The sequence below is a fragment of the Rhineura floridana genome, chromosome 2 (genome assembly GCF_030035675.1).
Source record: "Rhineura floridana isolate rRhiFlo1 chromosome 2, rRhiFlo1.hap2, whole genome shotgun sequence".
Classification (NCBI taxonomy): Eukaryota; Metazoa; Chordata; class Lepidosauria; order Squamata; family Rhineuridae; genus Rhineura; species Rhineura floridana.
Genome location: NC_084481.1, coordinates 151,711,197 through 151,728,694, shown reverse-complemented (window position 1 = coordinate 151,728,694; position 17,498 = coordinate 151,711,197). Strand labels below are relative to the sequence as shown.

At 40.1% G+C, this 17,498-nt stretch overlaps 1 protein-coding gene across 1 annotated transcript in view; it reads right to left on the bottom strand.

Moving 5' to 3' along the window:
• Positions 1-444: 444 nt before the first annotated feature.
• API5 (apoptosis inhibitor 5) overlaps positions 445-17,498 on the bottom strand; it is a 31,429-nt gene continuing 14,375 nt past the window's right edge. The window contains exons 10-14 of the mRNA XM_061610810.1: positions 16,319-16,412; positions 12,102-12,158; positions 9,813-9,889; positions 8,517-8,653; positions 445-2,473 (exon numbers count right to left, since the gene is read on the bottom strand). Of these exons, the coding sequence (XP_061466794.1) occupies positions 2,394-2,473; positions 8,517-8,653; positions 9,813-9,889; positions 12,102-12,158; positions 16,319-16,412 (445 nt within the window). The 3' untranslated portion in view covers positions 445-2,393. The remainder of the gene's footprint in view (positions 2,474-8,516; positions 8,654-9,812; positions 9,890-12,101; positions 12,159-16,318; positions 16,413-17,498) is intronic.

Below are 17,498 nucleotides of genomic sequence, written 5' to 3'. Positions count from 1 at the left end.
CTGCTGAAATTCCCTCTTCAAAAAAATATGAAACATGCAAGAGCCCTCTTTTTTCTTCACCTGGACATCCTATTCTTACTCTACCTATACTATAGATTTATTGGGAAGGAAAACATAGGCTGTTGCTGAATTTTGCTGGTGTAGGAAATTCTGTATTGTAATATTATTTGAATGTGCATCACTTGTTCTTTTTGATGCAATATCAACATGCTGCAAGTGTATTACCTTTGACCACTGAGCCATGTAGGAAAACACTAACACCCAACTAAGCTCTTGCAAGTTAATAAATAATATTTTTAACATTTTCACATCCCATCCAGCTCACAAGAACACACAAATATTGTTGACATTTAGATTAGGTTATAGGAGTACAGAACATGTAATTTGTTCAGATTCAGTGTATTTTTATGAAGGTATCATTAAAAAAGACCAACCAACAAGAAGTCACTAACAAAATTACAAAATGGATTTATTGCAAAGGCATAAAGGAAATTTTACAAATAGAATGTAGTTAAGGGTGTCTCTCTAAAAATGAATTCACTGCATCAACAAAAAGTGAAAGCTAGTTATTTCTAAGGACAATCTGCACATTATTTCTGAATAGAAATATGTCGTCTTGTGACTAAAGGGACCCCCCCGCCCAAAGCTACCTGTGCATACTGATTACACATCCTTAAAAATTAGGCTTTCAAATTCTCAGAAAAACCTCAAATTGTCATAATAGCCAAAATATGCAACATATTGATTTAACCAAAAATATTTCAATATCCATTTTGATCAACTATTTTTATTTTGAACTGGCCATTTTTAAAGCAAAATTTTAATAGGAGATGTGGATGCTTTCCCTTAATTAGAATCATATCCTTCAATCATGCTGTGAACATTTTGAAATCGTCTTCCCTGAATCATGTGTACAAGCAAATATCCTTGAACCATTTGTTCATAAACACCTCTTTTACTAGAAAAGCTTGTGGCTAGTTATTGGAAACAAAAAGATTGTAGTGATCAAAGAACAATTTAAGATGATGTCTTTATTCTGTTTATAAACTAGTTCTCCCCAATATACACGAAGCTTGTTGCAAATGCCTTGTGTGCAAAAATTTGGTTTTCACTATGGACACAAAGTTCTAGAGGTAAATTGGGTGTTAGGGGAAAAATGAATTCGCGATTCTTATAAAGCCAGAAGCTGGGTAATTTAAACATTTCTGCAGTGTTAGTTTTTCTGCCATCTGTAACTGATACCTACATTTTATGCTGCTGTTTCCTGCCCACAACCCCAAAGGCCCAACAAATGTTTTAAATGGGAAATATTGGAGGAGGAAAATCAAGTTTGATACATCATATTCTTTTAAATAAAGTTTCTGGGATACTTCTCACTATAAAGACCTCATTATTATATCATGTTTTACGTTTTGACCCAAGTGCAACTGAATAGCTGTAATTTTACGTATCTAATGCCATGCTTAATATTTGTAAACATAGCCATTTAACCGATTAAAAACAAAAACAAAAGAGCTTCTGCTAAAGGCTAAACTGATTCAAACTCTTTAACAGGAAAGAGTTATTACAGACTCCTGAAGAATTGCCACAGCATCACAGATTTGACATTCTTCAGTAGCATTTCTAGCAGTTTTATTCTTTGTCACTATTATTTATGGCACATATATATAAATATATATATGCACATACACATTTATAGAGAACATTTAAAAAGCCATTTGCAAAACACACATTATGTTACAATATATGAAGAAGAGTAAGATGTGTTCAAGTTAACACCAGGTCTTTCCCCTGCCCCACCCTCCCCAACAAGTAAATGGACTGGCTTATGGTAAGAGTACAGATTCTTCTGCATCCATGTTGCACACTTTAAAAATCAAGGATTTCTATCAACAGTCAATGCTACCACTGGTAGCCTATACTACTTTTTCTGCAACATCACTTTTCCCCACTTACTGCAAAAATATTATTTTGTCTGGAGGGTTGCTACTGATTTCAACTTCAATTATAACATCACACATTATCTAGAACATGAAAATTATACATTAAAGAGTCTACTTTGTATAGCTATATTTATAGATGAATGTAACATCTGTAGTGAAGTAACGTCAGCTGGAATACCCATGCTTCCTTCCTGAATAAATCTTGAAGATACTTTAAAAAAAACCCAGACACAAACTCAAAATGCCAGCTGTTAAACATCCAAAAATACAGTTGTAGCTTTACTGTGGGTGAGTGTGCAGTTCATTAGAAAAGTAGATCATACATACAAAGGTGTAAGAACATTTAAATCAGTCTTTTGCAGAAGACAGTCTGTTAAACAATGCAGCCCTTGCGGCAATCGTTCAGATGTTGATATTTTAGTTATTGTGGCATTGAAAACACCAATGATTTCAGTAGATTCTTCCACGAGTGCGATTACCACGTCCACCCCAACCTCTCCCTCGTCCACCACGGAAACCACCTCTCTGCTCTGAAAAGAAAGGGAAATAAAAGGTTATTTTAAAAAACGTGGATCTAACGTGTAAAACATTTGATTAGAAGTAAAGCAGCAATTATCATTAGCTTTTAAAAACAAGTGTAAACAAACCTAACAGTAAGAGCTACTTCATTCTCTCACACTGCTCCATCTAATCATATACATGAAGAGCACAACTGTGGGAAGCAAGGTTAGTAAGAACCAGGCCAGCTCCAGCATATACTGCCCAGCTCATTTTAGTCTTGATCTGCAAGGTCATTCTGAATGTGATCCTGCTCATCCATGCCCTCCAACTCTGAAACAAGTATTATGCCATGGACTCTGTAGAGGACTCCTGGCAGAGTGATCAGAAAGAGGAATGGAATCCTGGGGAGGGACCCAGTGGACTGCAGGGGGGTGAAACAGGAGAAAGCTTCAGCAATTTAGGCAGTGATGACTCTGCCCCCCTCCCCCAGTTCTATTTACAACTGAAGAAGTGTTGTCTGACCATGAGCTGGCCCTTGTCCCACCTCTTAGCCCTGCCTGGTTGCCCGAGCCACCATCCGCATTTCCTCCCAAGGAGGAGAAATCCGACGCTCAATCAGAGGTGTTTGTCAGAGGAAGATCTGTCTGAAGTGCCACCATTGTCACACATGACCAGCTAATGCGCAGGCACAAACAGATAGTGCCAGCTTTTCAACCTGTTTATAGGAGTGCTCATTTGCTCACACAGTGAGCTTCTCCGTGCAAACAGAAAGGCTGCTCGGAGCCTATTTAAGGGTCTCAAGGGGCACGTCTAATTGCTGTGTCAACATCTTAGCTTTAGTAGTGATCCCTAGTTATGCTGTGTAGAGATGCGGAGTCCTATATAATCTGATCTAGGAAATGCTCTAAACAGATTTCATATTAATCAAACAGAGAAAAAGACTCCAGTGAGTCAGAGTCTGAATCCAATGGGATTGACCAAGACACATTAAGTATTTAGCATGCTTATGTGTGTTACCCCTCACTATCCAATACAAACTATTGCAGGACCAGGCCCCAGGTACCCAGCCAGCTGTGACTGATTCCTACCACCTGTCCCTCTTTGGAGGGATACATAAGCCAGCTGGCTGAGGTGGCCTGGGAGACCCAGTGCCTGCAGGAAGAACATCGTTGCCCAGGGAAGGAGAGCCTGCTGCCGCTGCCGCCGGATCTCCACCTCCACCACCCTTCCCTGTGGGACTTCTGCCAGGCAGACCTGCATCTTGCAGGACCACGCCCCAGGTACCCAGCCAGCTGTGACCGATTCCTACCACCTGTCCCTCTTTGGAGGGATACATATGCCGGCTGGTTGAGGTGGCCTGGGTTTTCTGTGTGCTGTGTCTGTTTTTGTTTGTTTGTTTTGTTTTTTCCCCCTTTTTTCTTTTGGGGGGGGGTTGTTTTAAGGTTGGGTGCCTGCCTGAGTGGTGGAAGCTTACATTGGGGCATGTGTCAATCACAGGGGAGTGATGGGGGAAGGGTGGGAGGCCAATGTATACCGAGGCTGGGCGGCAGATGCTGGGGGAAAGCTAGGGGCAGGTCACGTCAGGTAAGAGGAACTAGGGAGAGAAGCATAATATCTGTCCCCTGTTCCGGGCCTGTCCAGAGCCAACAGACAGCTGGGGGATGCTTGACTCCATACTCTGGCCTTCGACTGCTGCTGTGCAATGCCAGGTCTGTTGCCCAAAAAACATCCCTCATCCATGATATGATATTGGATGAGGGCGCGGACCTGGCATGCATTACGGAAACCTGGCTGGATGAGGCTGCTGCTCCTATTCTTGCGGCCATGTGTCCGGCTGGGTTCTCGTATGCACAGCAGCTGAGGATCAGTAATCGGGGAGGGGGAGTGGCGGTTATTTACCGAAGGTCCCTGGTTCTCACCAGACCTCCTCTCTGTGAGACCAAGGTGGCAGACTGCATGTACTGGAGGTTGGGCCCAAAGGGCAGTCTAGGGATTCTGCTCGTGTACCGCCCACCCCGCTGCACGACGGACTCCCTGGCCGAGGTGCTGGAGGTGGTCTCGGCTGTACATGTACAGTCCCCAAACCTGTTGGTATTGGGGGACTTCAATGTACATTCAGAGGCCATCCTTACCGGGGCGCCTCGGGACTTCATGGAAACCATGGCTTCCTGGGAGCTGCACCTTATTACAATGGGGCCAACCCATGTAGCCGGTCATGCACTCGACCTTGTATTTGTCTCGGGAGAGGAGGGGAGTGATCTGAAAATTGGGGGTACATCCATCACCCCCTTGTCATGGTCAGACCACTACTTGGTGAGGATGGACTTTTCGGTGCCACAAACCCTCTGTGGGGGTGGAGGACCTATTAAAATGGTCCGCCCCAGGCGTCTGATGGATCCTGATGGATTCCTGAATGCGCTTGGGGACTCTTTGGAGCATGCACACAGCCTCTCGGCTGAGACCCTGGTGGAGGGGTGGAATGCCGCAATCGCCAGGGCATTAGACCGGGTGGCTCCGAAACGCCCTCTCCCCATGAATAGAGCTCAGACAGCACCGTGGTTCACCCCACGGTTGCGAACTCTGAGGCGGGAGGTGAGATGGCTAGAGCGCCGGTGGCAGAAATCTCGCTCTGACGACGATCGGACACATGTTAGAGTGGCTGCAGCAGCCTATCATGTGGCAATAAGGGCAGCAAAAAAAGATTTTTATGCTGCCTCTATTGCATCTGCAGAGTGCTGTCCCAGGAGACGGTTCCAAGTGGTCCGGAGCCTGGTCGGTTCAGTTGCTCCGGAACCAATGGAACATGCTAAGGTCTCCTGTGACGAGTTTGCTAAACACTTTGCGGAGAAAATCGATCGTATTAAGAGTGTTATTCCTTGCGCTGTGGACACAGTGAGCGAGCCAGAGGTGACCAGTGGTGCTCTGGTGGCGTGGGATTGGTTCCAGCTTCTTCCATCTGATGAAGTGGACAAGGTGCTTTCAACCTTAAAGCCAACCACTTGCTTACTCGATCCTTGCCCATCGTGGCTCATTATGAGCTGCAAAGATAGACTGGGTGAGGGGATCAAGATGGTGGTAAATGCATCCCTCGAACAGGGAGTAATGCCATCACCGCTCAAGGAGGCAGTAATAAAACCAATCTTAAAGAAGCCCTCCTTGGATCCCCAAGATCTGAACAACTTTCGCCCAGTCTCAAATTTGCCATTCTTAGGCAAGGCGATTGAGCGGGTGGTGGCAAAACAGTTGCAAGCGCACTTGGAGGAAGCGGATTATCTGGATCCATTTCAATCGGGCTTCAGGCCTGGACATGGGACTGAAACAGCCCTGGTCGCCTTGGTAGATGATATGAGGAGGGCGTGGGATAGGGGCGAATGCACCTTCCTTGTCCTCCTTGATCTCTCAGCGGCTTTCGATACCGTTGACCACGTTATCCTCTTGGACCGCCTGGAGAGGTTAGGTATGGGGGGCACTGTATTGCAGTGGTTCCATTCCTTCCTCTCTGGTAGGTACCAAAGAGTGGCATTGGAGGATGAGGTTTCGGATCCTTGGCCTCTCACTTGTGGGGTGCCACAGGGTTCCATCCTCTCCCCGATGCTGTTCAACATCTATATAAAGCCGCTGGGGGCAATCATCAGGAGATTTGGGCTGCAATGTCATCAGTATGCGGATGACACGCAGCTCTATCTCTCATTTAAATCTGCACAGAGGTTGGCTGTAGAAACCCTGTCCAAGTGCCTGGAGTCGGTGAGTGGCTGGATGGGAAGGAATAAACTGAAGCTGAACCCTGACAAAACCGAGGTACTGTTTGTGGGAGACAAGGGAAGGCTGGGGGATGTGGACCTGGTGCTCAATGGGGTACGTTTGCCCCTGAAAGACCAGGTCCGCAGCCTGGGGGTCATTCTTGACTCCCAGCTGACCATGGAAGCTCAAGTCTCGGCTGTGAGCCGGGCGGTGCTGTATCAACTCCATCTGATACGGAGGCTGCACCCCTACCTTCCCAACCATCTGCTCCCACCGGTAGTACATGCCCTGGTCACCTCTCGCCTAGATTACTGTAATGCACTCTACGTGGGGTTACCCTTGAAAACGGTCCGGAAGCTGCAACTGGTACAGAATGCGGCGGCTCGTCTGATTAAAGGCAGCCGCTGGCAAGATCACATCACTCCAGTGCTGAAGGAGTTGCACTGGCTACCGGTTGTTTACCGGGCCCAATTCAAGGTGTTGGTTTTGACCTTTAAAACCCTATACGGTTTTAGCCCAGTCTATCTGAAGGAGCGCCTCCAGCATTGTCAGGGATGCCGCTCAACAAGATCAGCCTCAGAAGACCTTCTCTTGATCCCACCGGTTAAAACAGCTAGACTGGTGAGGACTAGAGAGAGGGCTTTTTCAATAGTGGCCCCCACCCTGTGGAACTCTCTCCCAAATGATCTCCGCCATGCCCCTTCTATGATGAGCTTCCGCCGGGCCTTGAAGACCTGGCTCTTCAGGCAGGCTTTTGGGGTGGGTTAGGTTTTTATTGTTATGGTTTTAAATGTTAACGTTTTAATGTATTGTTTTTATCTTGTACGTCGCCCAGAGTGGCTGGACATCCAGCCAGATGGTCGACTAATAAATTTAATAAATAATAATAATAATTTTAACATTACAGTCTTTGAAATGGAAAAAAAAAACCCAATGAAATGGAAACCCCCCCGAAACATTAATCAGTATAATCAGTGTGAATGTGCATTTTACACACACTGTGTGTCTGTCTATATGATCTTAAGCTAATAGGAAAAGTTATATAACTTCAGTTTGTAAAATGTTTGAGTTTAACACAGATTTGAAAATAGGCACTTGCTGTTTACCCATAGTAAGCAAGAACTCATTTCATTAACGGTTTTGCAAATGGAAAGCTCCCCCCCCCCATATCTCCCTATTAAGCTCTACAGGTATAGGAAGGCTAGTAATTTCTTTGTGGACTTGCTTGCAAAACTGGCTTAACAGTACACAACGTAACCTTACCACTTATGGAACATGCAACTACCTGTATATACTTGAGTACTGGGATCAAAGGGACCATTCTGGGGGTGTCCATGTCATGATTTCCAGTATTCCTCATTATGACTGCAGCCATTTACAACACCTGACAAGCTACTTGCAAAAATCTGGGAACTTCTGATGACGCACTAACTGCTGACGCACACCTAAGGAATTCTTTGGAACCCAGCCAATATATTTGTTAAGTAAAACTGATAGCACCGATTACATATGAAAGCCTTTCCAATCCTTACATCCCTTTAACCAGACTTCTTTAAATATTTATATTCTGTCTTTTTAACATGTCTTAAGACATCCAAGTCAGCTAAAGTATAAAAAAGAACCGAACAGCATACAAAAAGAACCTAAAAGCTTCATACTAAGAACAGCACAAATCCTAACTAGCAAAGGCAGAAAAAAAGGATATACATAAGCAGCATTATCTTAGGCTGCAATCCTTATCCCTGACCAGCAGTGACAGGGCTTGATGCAGCAGTGCAACCAGTGCTAAATCCATAGCTCTGGCCACGGCAGAAGCTAAGAGTGCATGAAAAAATGCTCTCAGCTTGGTACAGCAAAGAGGCTTGGATTGGGCCCACTGCTGCCATATGACCACAGCATGATTCGCACAAGATCCAGTGGATCCTGTGCTGGCCCTGCCCTTGACAGATCTAAATTATTTTATACAGGAAAAATAATTGTACTAGGACCAGGGAAGGGAAAGCCATAGTCCTCCACATGCTGCAAGACTACATCATCCATCATCCCCAACTACTGGCCATATGAATTGGAATGGATGGCAGTTGCAGTCCAATTACAACTGATGGGCCACAGGTCTAGACATTATACAATCCGTCTAGACATTATACAATATAAGACATTTAAAGCAAAGTCATACTGAGACTGCATTGTGAAAAAGCACACAAAAAATCATGAACAGTGAATGAAATATTCAAGGCAACAGCAACTGAGAGCTCACCTTACAACACAATACAGAATCCTGTTTAAGATCTTTCCCCTACCCCCAATAACATAACCTCTTGCAATGCTTACCGTAAGAAAAATTGCCCAGGTTACTACTGTATTTCCCACTGGGTGGATTGTATATCTGCCTGGCATCCCTTTTTGGTCCTGCTGGAGCCTTCTTTGTTGGCAAGTCTGAAGTTGCATCTTCACTTGCTCTTTTTTGCCTTCACAGAAAATATAGTCTAATCAACATTGCAGAGACAAACAGACTTAAACATGAATACAATACATACAGCGCTGGAAAACTCAATGCAAGTTCTCTGTAAAATAACTTTTACAGATGCATGTAAAATTAACATATAATGTTAACTCCTAGTATTTCAGAGTGTGAAGATTCCTATTATTTTTTCTCCAGCCCATTTTTTACTACAGTCATTTATTTGAGAAAACGTAAAAGAAATGTAAAATATTTTACAAAGAAAGCCTAGGACAGCTTTCAGCAAATAAAACATTACAAATTTATAAATTTGAACACCACCCTAATAACCAAAGCTGCTATACTGCTTGCAGCAGGGGTGGCCAATGTGGTCTCCAAATGTTGTTGGACTCCAACTCCCATTATCCAGCCATCATGGCCAGGGATGATGGGAGTTGTAGTCCAACATCTGAACAACACCACATTGGCTATTCCTGGCTGAGAATTTAGAAAAGCTCAAAAAAGGAACAGGTGGGTTCTCACTCAAATTCCAGGCACTAATAACAGAAAAACGTAAAAGCAGCTTGACTTTTTTTAAAGCTTGTAATCTGCTTATAAAGTGAAGAAGATACAAGGTAGCCCTAGGTTAAACAGAGGCTTTGCCTAGAGAAGTGATGACTTGTAGTTTAGCCATCTTTTTAGGAACAAAATGTCAGGATCTGAGGCAATGCATATGTTCTTCTGAGCAGGCATGCAATCTTTTTGGCTCCCCCCATTCTGGCAGTAAGCCCTTGAAGATAAAAGACTCTTTGGAGCAGTTCCTAATGAGTTGTGGGTGCTGCTGAAAGGGAAAATATAACCTCTGCCACCCACTTCCCCGAACCTCTCTGGATCCCAACCCATCCATAGCCAGAATAAAATTACTACAATTGTTGCAATTCTTTGTTATGCTAAGATATAGCCTCTATATTAACTCTCTCATTCTGTTGGACACACATATTTAGATTTTCATGGTCTACACAGGAATATAACTTGTGCACAATGGTAAATTCATTTCACCTTAACACTTTTGGCATGTATCAATCTAAAACAAAACTTCAACATTACATTAGAAGACATTTGCTGGAATGCACGAAGACAAGATAGAGGTACAGAAATAGCTCAAATGTCATTCATTGCTAACTTACCCAACTTCAGATTTCTGTACAGGTTTCCACGAGAGTGTAACTGTGCTCTTGTATGAAGGGGGAATGTGAAAGAGATCCTAAAGACAAAATGGGAGTGTTTTTTCCCCACTGAAAATTAGGTCTGTACCACTAACACTTTATAGAATACACTTTAAGTATTTATCAAGTTTCCCAAAATTAAATTTCTTGGATCATGAAAGATTTCCTGAAGAAAAATAAGTTTAGAAACAAACAAGTATAAATACACTCCGAAGTCCACAATAGGGCAATACCATCATTAGGACCAGTATTAAATATGAATCCAGACTTCTTTTTTATGCCCTTGTTAAGAATTTGAAGAGGATAATAAAAAAGGTATAACAACAGCCCTATTCCAAAAGACTAGAGAAATGAAAGGGAAATTCAAACAAAGAGTAGGGATGTTGAATAATCAACAGGGAACACACTGACTGACTGAGATAAAATAAAAGGAAGATGGAAGCAATACACTGAAGAATTATATAAAAGAGATGCAACGATGGCAGATTCATTCATGGAGGAACCGTAATGAAGATGAACCAGAAATTTTAGAATGTGAGGTGAAAGCTGCTCTTAAAATACTTGGAAGAAACAAATCACCAGGAATAGATGGCATACCAACTGAGGGGCTACACGTTACTGAGACGGAATCTGTCCAAATTTTGACAAAAATTTGTGAACAAATATGGAAAATAAAATAATGGAACAGAACAGACTGGAAACATTCAATATATATCTCAATTCCAAAGAAAGGGGATCCCAGGGAATGCAGTAATTACCGAACTACTGCCTTAATATCCCATGCAAGTAAAGTAATGCTCAAGATTCTACAACAAAGGCTCTTACCACATATGGAGCGAGAAATGCCAGACGTCCTTGGATTTAGAAAGGAAAGAGGCACCAGAGATCCTATTGCAAACGTATGCTGGATAATGGAATGGACCAAGAAAATCACCCTGTGCTTTATAGACTACAGCAAAGCCTTTGATTGTGTAGATCATGAAAAATTGAATTCTTTAAAAGAAATGGGGGTGTGACAGCATCTGATTGACCTGAAGCGCAACCTATACTCTGGACAAAAGGCTACTGTAACCCATCAGAAAAGGTGTAAGACGGGTGTATTTTATCACCCTATTTGTTTTATCTATATGCAGAACATATCTTATGGAAAGCAGGATTGGACCAAGATGAAGGAGGTATGAAAATTGGAGGGAGAAATATCAATAATTTAAGATATGCAGACGATACCATACTCCTAGCAGAAACCAGTAATGACTTGAAACGAATGCTGATGAAAGTTAAAGAGGAAAACACAAAAGCAGGACTACAGCTGAACGTCAAAAAGACGAAAGTAATGACAACAGAAGATTTATGTAACTTTAAAGTTGATAATGAGGACATGGAACTTGTCAAGGATTATCAATACCTTAGCACAGTCATTAACCAAAATGGAGACAATAGTCAAGAAATTAGAATAAGGCTAGGACTGGGGAGGGCAGCTATGAGAGATCTAGAAAAGGTCCTCAAATGCAAAGATGTATCACTGAACACTAAAGTCAGGATCATTCAGACCATGGTATTCCCAATCTCTATGTACGGATGTGAAAGTGGACAGTGAAAAAGGTGGATAAGAGAAAAATCAATTCATTTGAAATGTGGTGTTGGAGGAGAGTTTTGCAGATACCATGGACTGTGAAAAAGACAAATAATTCAGTGTTAGAACAAATTAAACTAGAACTATCACTGGAAGCTAAAATGATGAAAGTGAAGTTATCATACTTTGGACACATAATGAGAAGACACGATTCACTGGAAAAGACAATAATGCTGGGAAAAACAGAAGGGAATAGAAAAAGACGCAGACCAAACAAGATATGGATTGATTCCATAAAGGAAGCCACAGAGCTGAACTTACAAGATCTGAACAGGGTGGTTTACAACAGATGCTACTAGAGATTGCTAATTCACAGGGTCGCTATAAGTCATAATCGACCTGAAGGCACATAACACACACACACACAAAGAATTTGATGGAATCCTGTTATTTCTGCACTGTTTTTGAAGACAGACTACATTTCCCACAGGCTTGGTATAATAAGAATCTACATTTTAGAAGTTCTTGGAACAGTATCACTGGCCCATGTTTGCAGAACTTGCAAAATATGGGCCACAGAACTGCTTGCTCCTAAATTGTTTTGGAACTAGGACCTTCGCCAAACCATCTTTTTTTTTTTTTTAACAAACCTGGTAATCAAATATAGAAGTGCTTACCTTGATTAAAACATTGATGTTGTTTGTAATTTTCAGTGCAACCACTTTAATTTTGTTCTGCAAAAAGGAGCACAGGCTATTTTCCAAGTGCTAAAATTAAATTGTTTTAAAGTCAACAATTAAGATGTTTCAAAGGAGGCCTAGTGTCTTCTTTTTCTTTCTTTCTTTTTAAAGAACACTGAGGAGAACCATTTCCCATTTGCAACACTGTCAGCTGCTATAGCTTGGAATCTTTACTGCTCATAGAAGCCAGAAAAATCACATTAACTGCATGCAATGAATATGCAGTTTAGTTATGACCCTCTGGCATGTGTGAAGGATCACAGTGATGAAAAAAACTCTGCTTTTGCTATACTTCCAGTTGAGTAAGTAACATACTTTTTTGTTTTCTTAGCAACAACATGGTGTGGCATAGTGATTAAGGTGTTGGACTATGCCCTGGGAGACCAGGGTTTGAATCCCCACATAGCCATGAAGCTCACTGGATGACCTTGGGCCAGTCACTGCCTCTCAGCCTCATGAAAACCCTATTCATAGGGTCGCCATAAGACGGAATCAACTTGAAGGCAGTACACACACACACACACACACACCGGTGTATATCATTTATTTATTTATTTATTAGATTTATTAGTCGCCCATCTGGCTGGTTGTCCAGCCACTCTGGGTGACGTACAGAATAAAAACATACAAATACATTAAAACATTAAAATCTCAACAGTAGTAATAAACCTAACCCACCCCAAAAGCCTGTCTGAAGAGCCAAGTCTTCAAGGCCTGGCAGAAGCTCATCATAGCAGGGGCATGGCAGAGATCGTTTGGGAGGGAATTCCACAAAGTGGGAGCCACAATTGAAAAAACCCTCTCCCTAGTCCTCACCAGTCTAGCTGTTTTAACTGGTGGGATAGAGAGGAGTAACTGGGATCAAGACAAGTCTAATGGAACCTTAACAGATACTGGAGGTAGGACTAAAAAATTAAGGTTGATATAGTTATGAGAATACTCAGTATAAATTTAATAAAACACATAAAAATATGCAATAAAAAGGAATATAAAAGGTGTAACATACAAAAGTCAAACAATGACAGACATAATACTATGATCTTCAGAAGTATGTAACTAAAACAATATACATCATGAAGAATGTATCTGATGTGTACAAATTTTGTTCAGATGGTCCGTTTCTTTTATGAAGAAAAGAGAAATGTTTTTTGTTAAAAAAGTCCAGCCAGACGCATTTCGACAGATGTCTTTTTCAATGGCCTGAAGTTAAACAAATACATAATACAATATATTTTTATATCTTTTTTATAAAAATATGAAATGTTTTTTGAAAGATGTAAATATAATATAAAATATACATACTACTGATATGACTTTCAACAGAAATTGAGTATAATGCGATAACCAAAGGAATTGCTAATATGACTTCAACAAAAATTGAATATAATACGATATCCAGAGAAATCTGTAAAATATATACACATATCAAAAATAAACAGAGGCAAGAATGTAAAATTATCAAACATAAAGATACATAAGAAGAAAAATATTTTTTAACAAAAAACTCACATGACATTCACTTCTTTAAACACTGTAGCTTGGTACTAGTCTTCATGAAAAAGTTAATTGAGCCAATGCTCTTTTAGTACAAAATTAGGGCCCAAAAGCTCTGAGGCTTTTGTAAATTAGTGAACTTCAAAACATCTGTGTTATGTATTCTTAAAGGCATATAACACTGAGTGATACTGCAAACTAAACTAATTGAAAAGAACCAAAAAAGTGCTGGATATGTTGCACTCAACAAATATATTGCTACTTAGCAACTAAGTCAGAAGAATATGTTGCTTTTTGACATAAAAAATATATATATATATATAAAATTTTATAAAATGGGTAGCCAACTAATTTCTTCATTAAGACCATGGGGACTTAAGGTTTTTAAAGTGTGGATCCAAAATAACTCCCTCTTTAACAAAAAATTATTCAGAATTTTGCCTCTTCCTTTACCTTTTTCTATTATCCAAAATTTTAATTCTGATTCAGTATGGCCCTGGTCAATGAAATGATTGACTAAAGGGGCACTGCGTCTCATATTTCTGATACAGCTTTTATGTTCACATATCCTAATCCTGATTTTCCTAGTGGTCATACCAACATAGGAAAGGTTACATGGACATGTGATACCATAAATGACTCCTTGAGTATTGCAGTTAAAAAATTCTTTAACATAGAATTTTCTATTTTTAAGCTTATTAGAAAAATGTGTATTCTTGTTGTTATTATTACATACACTACAGTAGCCGCAAGGAAAATTGCCTACTGGTGGATTGGATACAAGAGAGGAGTTGATGATCTTAGGTATCACCTGAGTATTGGAATGAACCAGAATATCCTTTAAGTTTGGTGCACGTTTGAAAACAAATCTGGGTTTTTTCTTACATTTGGGTATGTTATCCAAGAGGTACCAATGTTTTAAGATCATCTTGACCTAGTATGACCACTACGAAAATCAGGATTAGGATATGCGAACATAAAAGCTGTATCAGAAATATGAGACGCAGTGCCCCTTTAGTCAATCATTTCATTGACCAGGGCCATACTGAATCAGAATTAAAATTTTGGATAATAGAAAAAGGTAAAGGAAGAGGCAAAATTCTGAATAATTTTTTGTTAAAGAGGGAGTTATTTTGGATCCACACTTTAAAAACCTTAAGTCCCCATGGTCTTAATGAAGAAATTAGTTGGCTACCCATTTTATAAAATTTTATATATATATATATTTTTTTTATGTCAAAAAGCAACATATTCTTCTGACTTAGTTGCTAAGTAGCAATATATTTGTTGAGTGCAACATATCCAGCACTTTTTTGGTTCTTTTCAATTAGTTTAGTTTGCAGTATCACTCAGTGTTATATGCCTTTAAGAATACATAACACAGATGTTTTGAAGTTCACTAATTTACAAAAGCCGCAGAGCTTTTGGGCCCTAATTTTGTACTAAAAGAGCATTGGCTCAATTAACTTTTTCATGAAGACTAGTACCAAGCTACAGTGTTTAAAGAAGTGAATGTCATGTGAGTTTTTTGTTAAAAAATATTTTTCGTCTTATGTATCTTTATTGTTTGATAATTTTGCATTCTTGCCTCTGTTTATTTTTGATATGTGTATATATTTTACAGATTTCTCTGGATATCGTATTATATTCAATTTTTGTTGAAGTCATATTAGCAATTCCTTTGGTTATCGCATTATATTCAATTTCTGTTGAAAGTCATATCAGTAGTATGTATATTTTATATTATATTTACATCTTTCAAAAAAACATTTCATATTTTTATAAAAAAGATATAAAAATATATTGTATTATGTATTTGTTTAACTTCAGGCCATTGAAAAAGACATCTGTCGAAACGCGTCTGGCTGGACTTTTTTAACAAAAAACATATTTCTCTTTTCTTCATAAAAGAAACGGACCATCTGAACAAAATTTGTACACATCAGATACATTCTTCATGATGTATATTGTTTTAGTTACATACTTTTGAAGATCATAGTATTATGTCTGTCACTGTTTGACTTTTGTATGTTACACCTTTTATATTCCTTTTTATTGCATATTTTTTATGTGTTTTATTAAATTTATACTGAGTATTCTCATAACTATATCAACCTTATTTTTTGGGGGGATAGAGAGGAGGCCTTTTGAGGCTGATCTTGTTGCGCGGCATCCTTGATGTCTTGTGTGTTAAATATATGGTCAAATTAGATGGGACAGAAAATATATGATTAGGATCCACATTTTTAAAAAAAGTTGATTGCAATCATAGGGTGTGTGTGTATATACTGTATATGTATGTGTGTAAACACATGCACACATGAGCTGTGCACAGCACTGGAGGACAAAAATTTGCTTCAACTGCTTAAAGATACTTTGATCCAGTGGTGCTTGCATAAATGGAAAGATATTTCTGCTCATGGAAGAAGAGGTTCCTAATTTTCACCAATTCCCCATACCATATCACATACCGTTCCTGAGGGTTCCCCCATATTCAGAAGCAGATTTTCAGAGGGCACAGGGGAATTTGGGAAAACTCTTTTTGTGAGCAAGAACTCCATTGATCCAAGCTATTATCACAAACTTTCAGGAGCTTATACTGTGATAGAATCATTCTAGTACATACAACCAAGTGACTGTCATTACAGAAGGTTACATACCTCTTCTGTCTTTAATGCTTCTCCTGTTTTGCCTTGGAGTGCCAAACGAAGCTGTCGGATGTAAACCTGCAGTCCTCTAGCAAAATATTGTAGTCTAATAAAACAAAATAGACAAAGTAAATTATGCAACGCACAGTGAAACCAAAGCGATGTTTCTCAGAGAAGAATAAAAAGGACAACTGTTGCTACCTTAAAAAAAAGTCCTACCAGAAAAATGTTTTACAAAAACTTGAGCTTGCGCTAGTAAGAGACAGTATGTAGAAAGTGCTAAATAAAGGTGTCTCTATAGAGAATAAATATAGGAGTAGATGTATTTAAGATTCAAGACTCTTTAATATCACATATAATGTTATCAACAATAAAAAATAAGAACATTTTACTGACAATTATTAACATATTTATTGGTAAGCCCTTGGAGGTTCTCTCTCAAGTGGTACAGTATATGGAAATGGACTGCCTTCAAGTCGATTCCGACTTATGGCGACTCTATGAATAGGGTTTTCACGGTAAGCGCTATTCAGAGGTGGTTTACCATTGCCTTCCTCTGAGGCTGAGAGGCAGGGACTGGCCCAAGGTCACCCAGTGAGCTTCATGGCTATGTGGGAATTCTAACCCTGGTCTTCCAGGTTGTAGTCCCACACTCCAACCACTACGCCACACTGGCTCTCAAGTTTACAAACAAACAAAAAATTGCAGCCAAAAACAACAGCATCAGTTCTGGAAGACTGCTTAGTAGTGTTACTGCTTTACTGGCTCTTCAGGGGAATATCAGGGCTGGCTCCAGTTTTGAGCAAACCCTGAGTAGTGTCCTCTGGTGGGCCCTCTTGCCTATCAATGGGTCCTAGTTGAGGCAGCAGCAGGAATGCCCCAGACACTTGTGTAGGGCGAACACGACAAATTCCCCAGTTCACTGTCAATATAACACAGGGCATGAACACGCAGACAATTCTTTGTTGGAAGCCTTATAGCTTTTAACTTTGATAAGGATTCACTGCATATTAATAAGCTGAAGGCATTTTGTTTCACAGTCCAGAAAACTACTTCTTTCATTGCCATGCAAGTACATGCTAGTTAGAACTGCAAGGTGTGGGAGTTCTACCTGACAAATAACTTTTAATGAGAAAACAGGGAGGAATTCTCTGATTAACTTTTAGGGTAAAGAAAATCCTGTGGTCTTCAC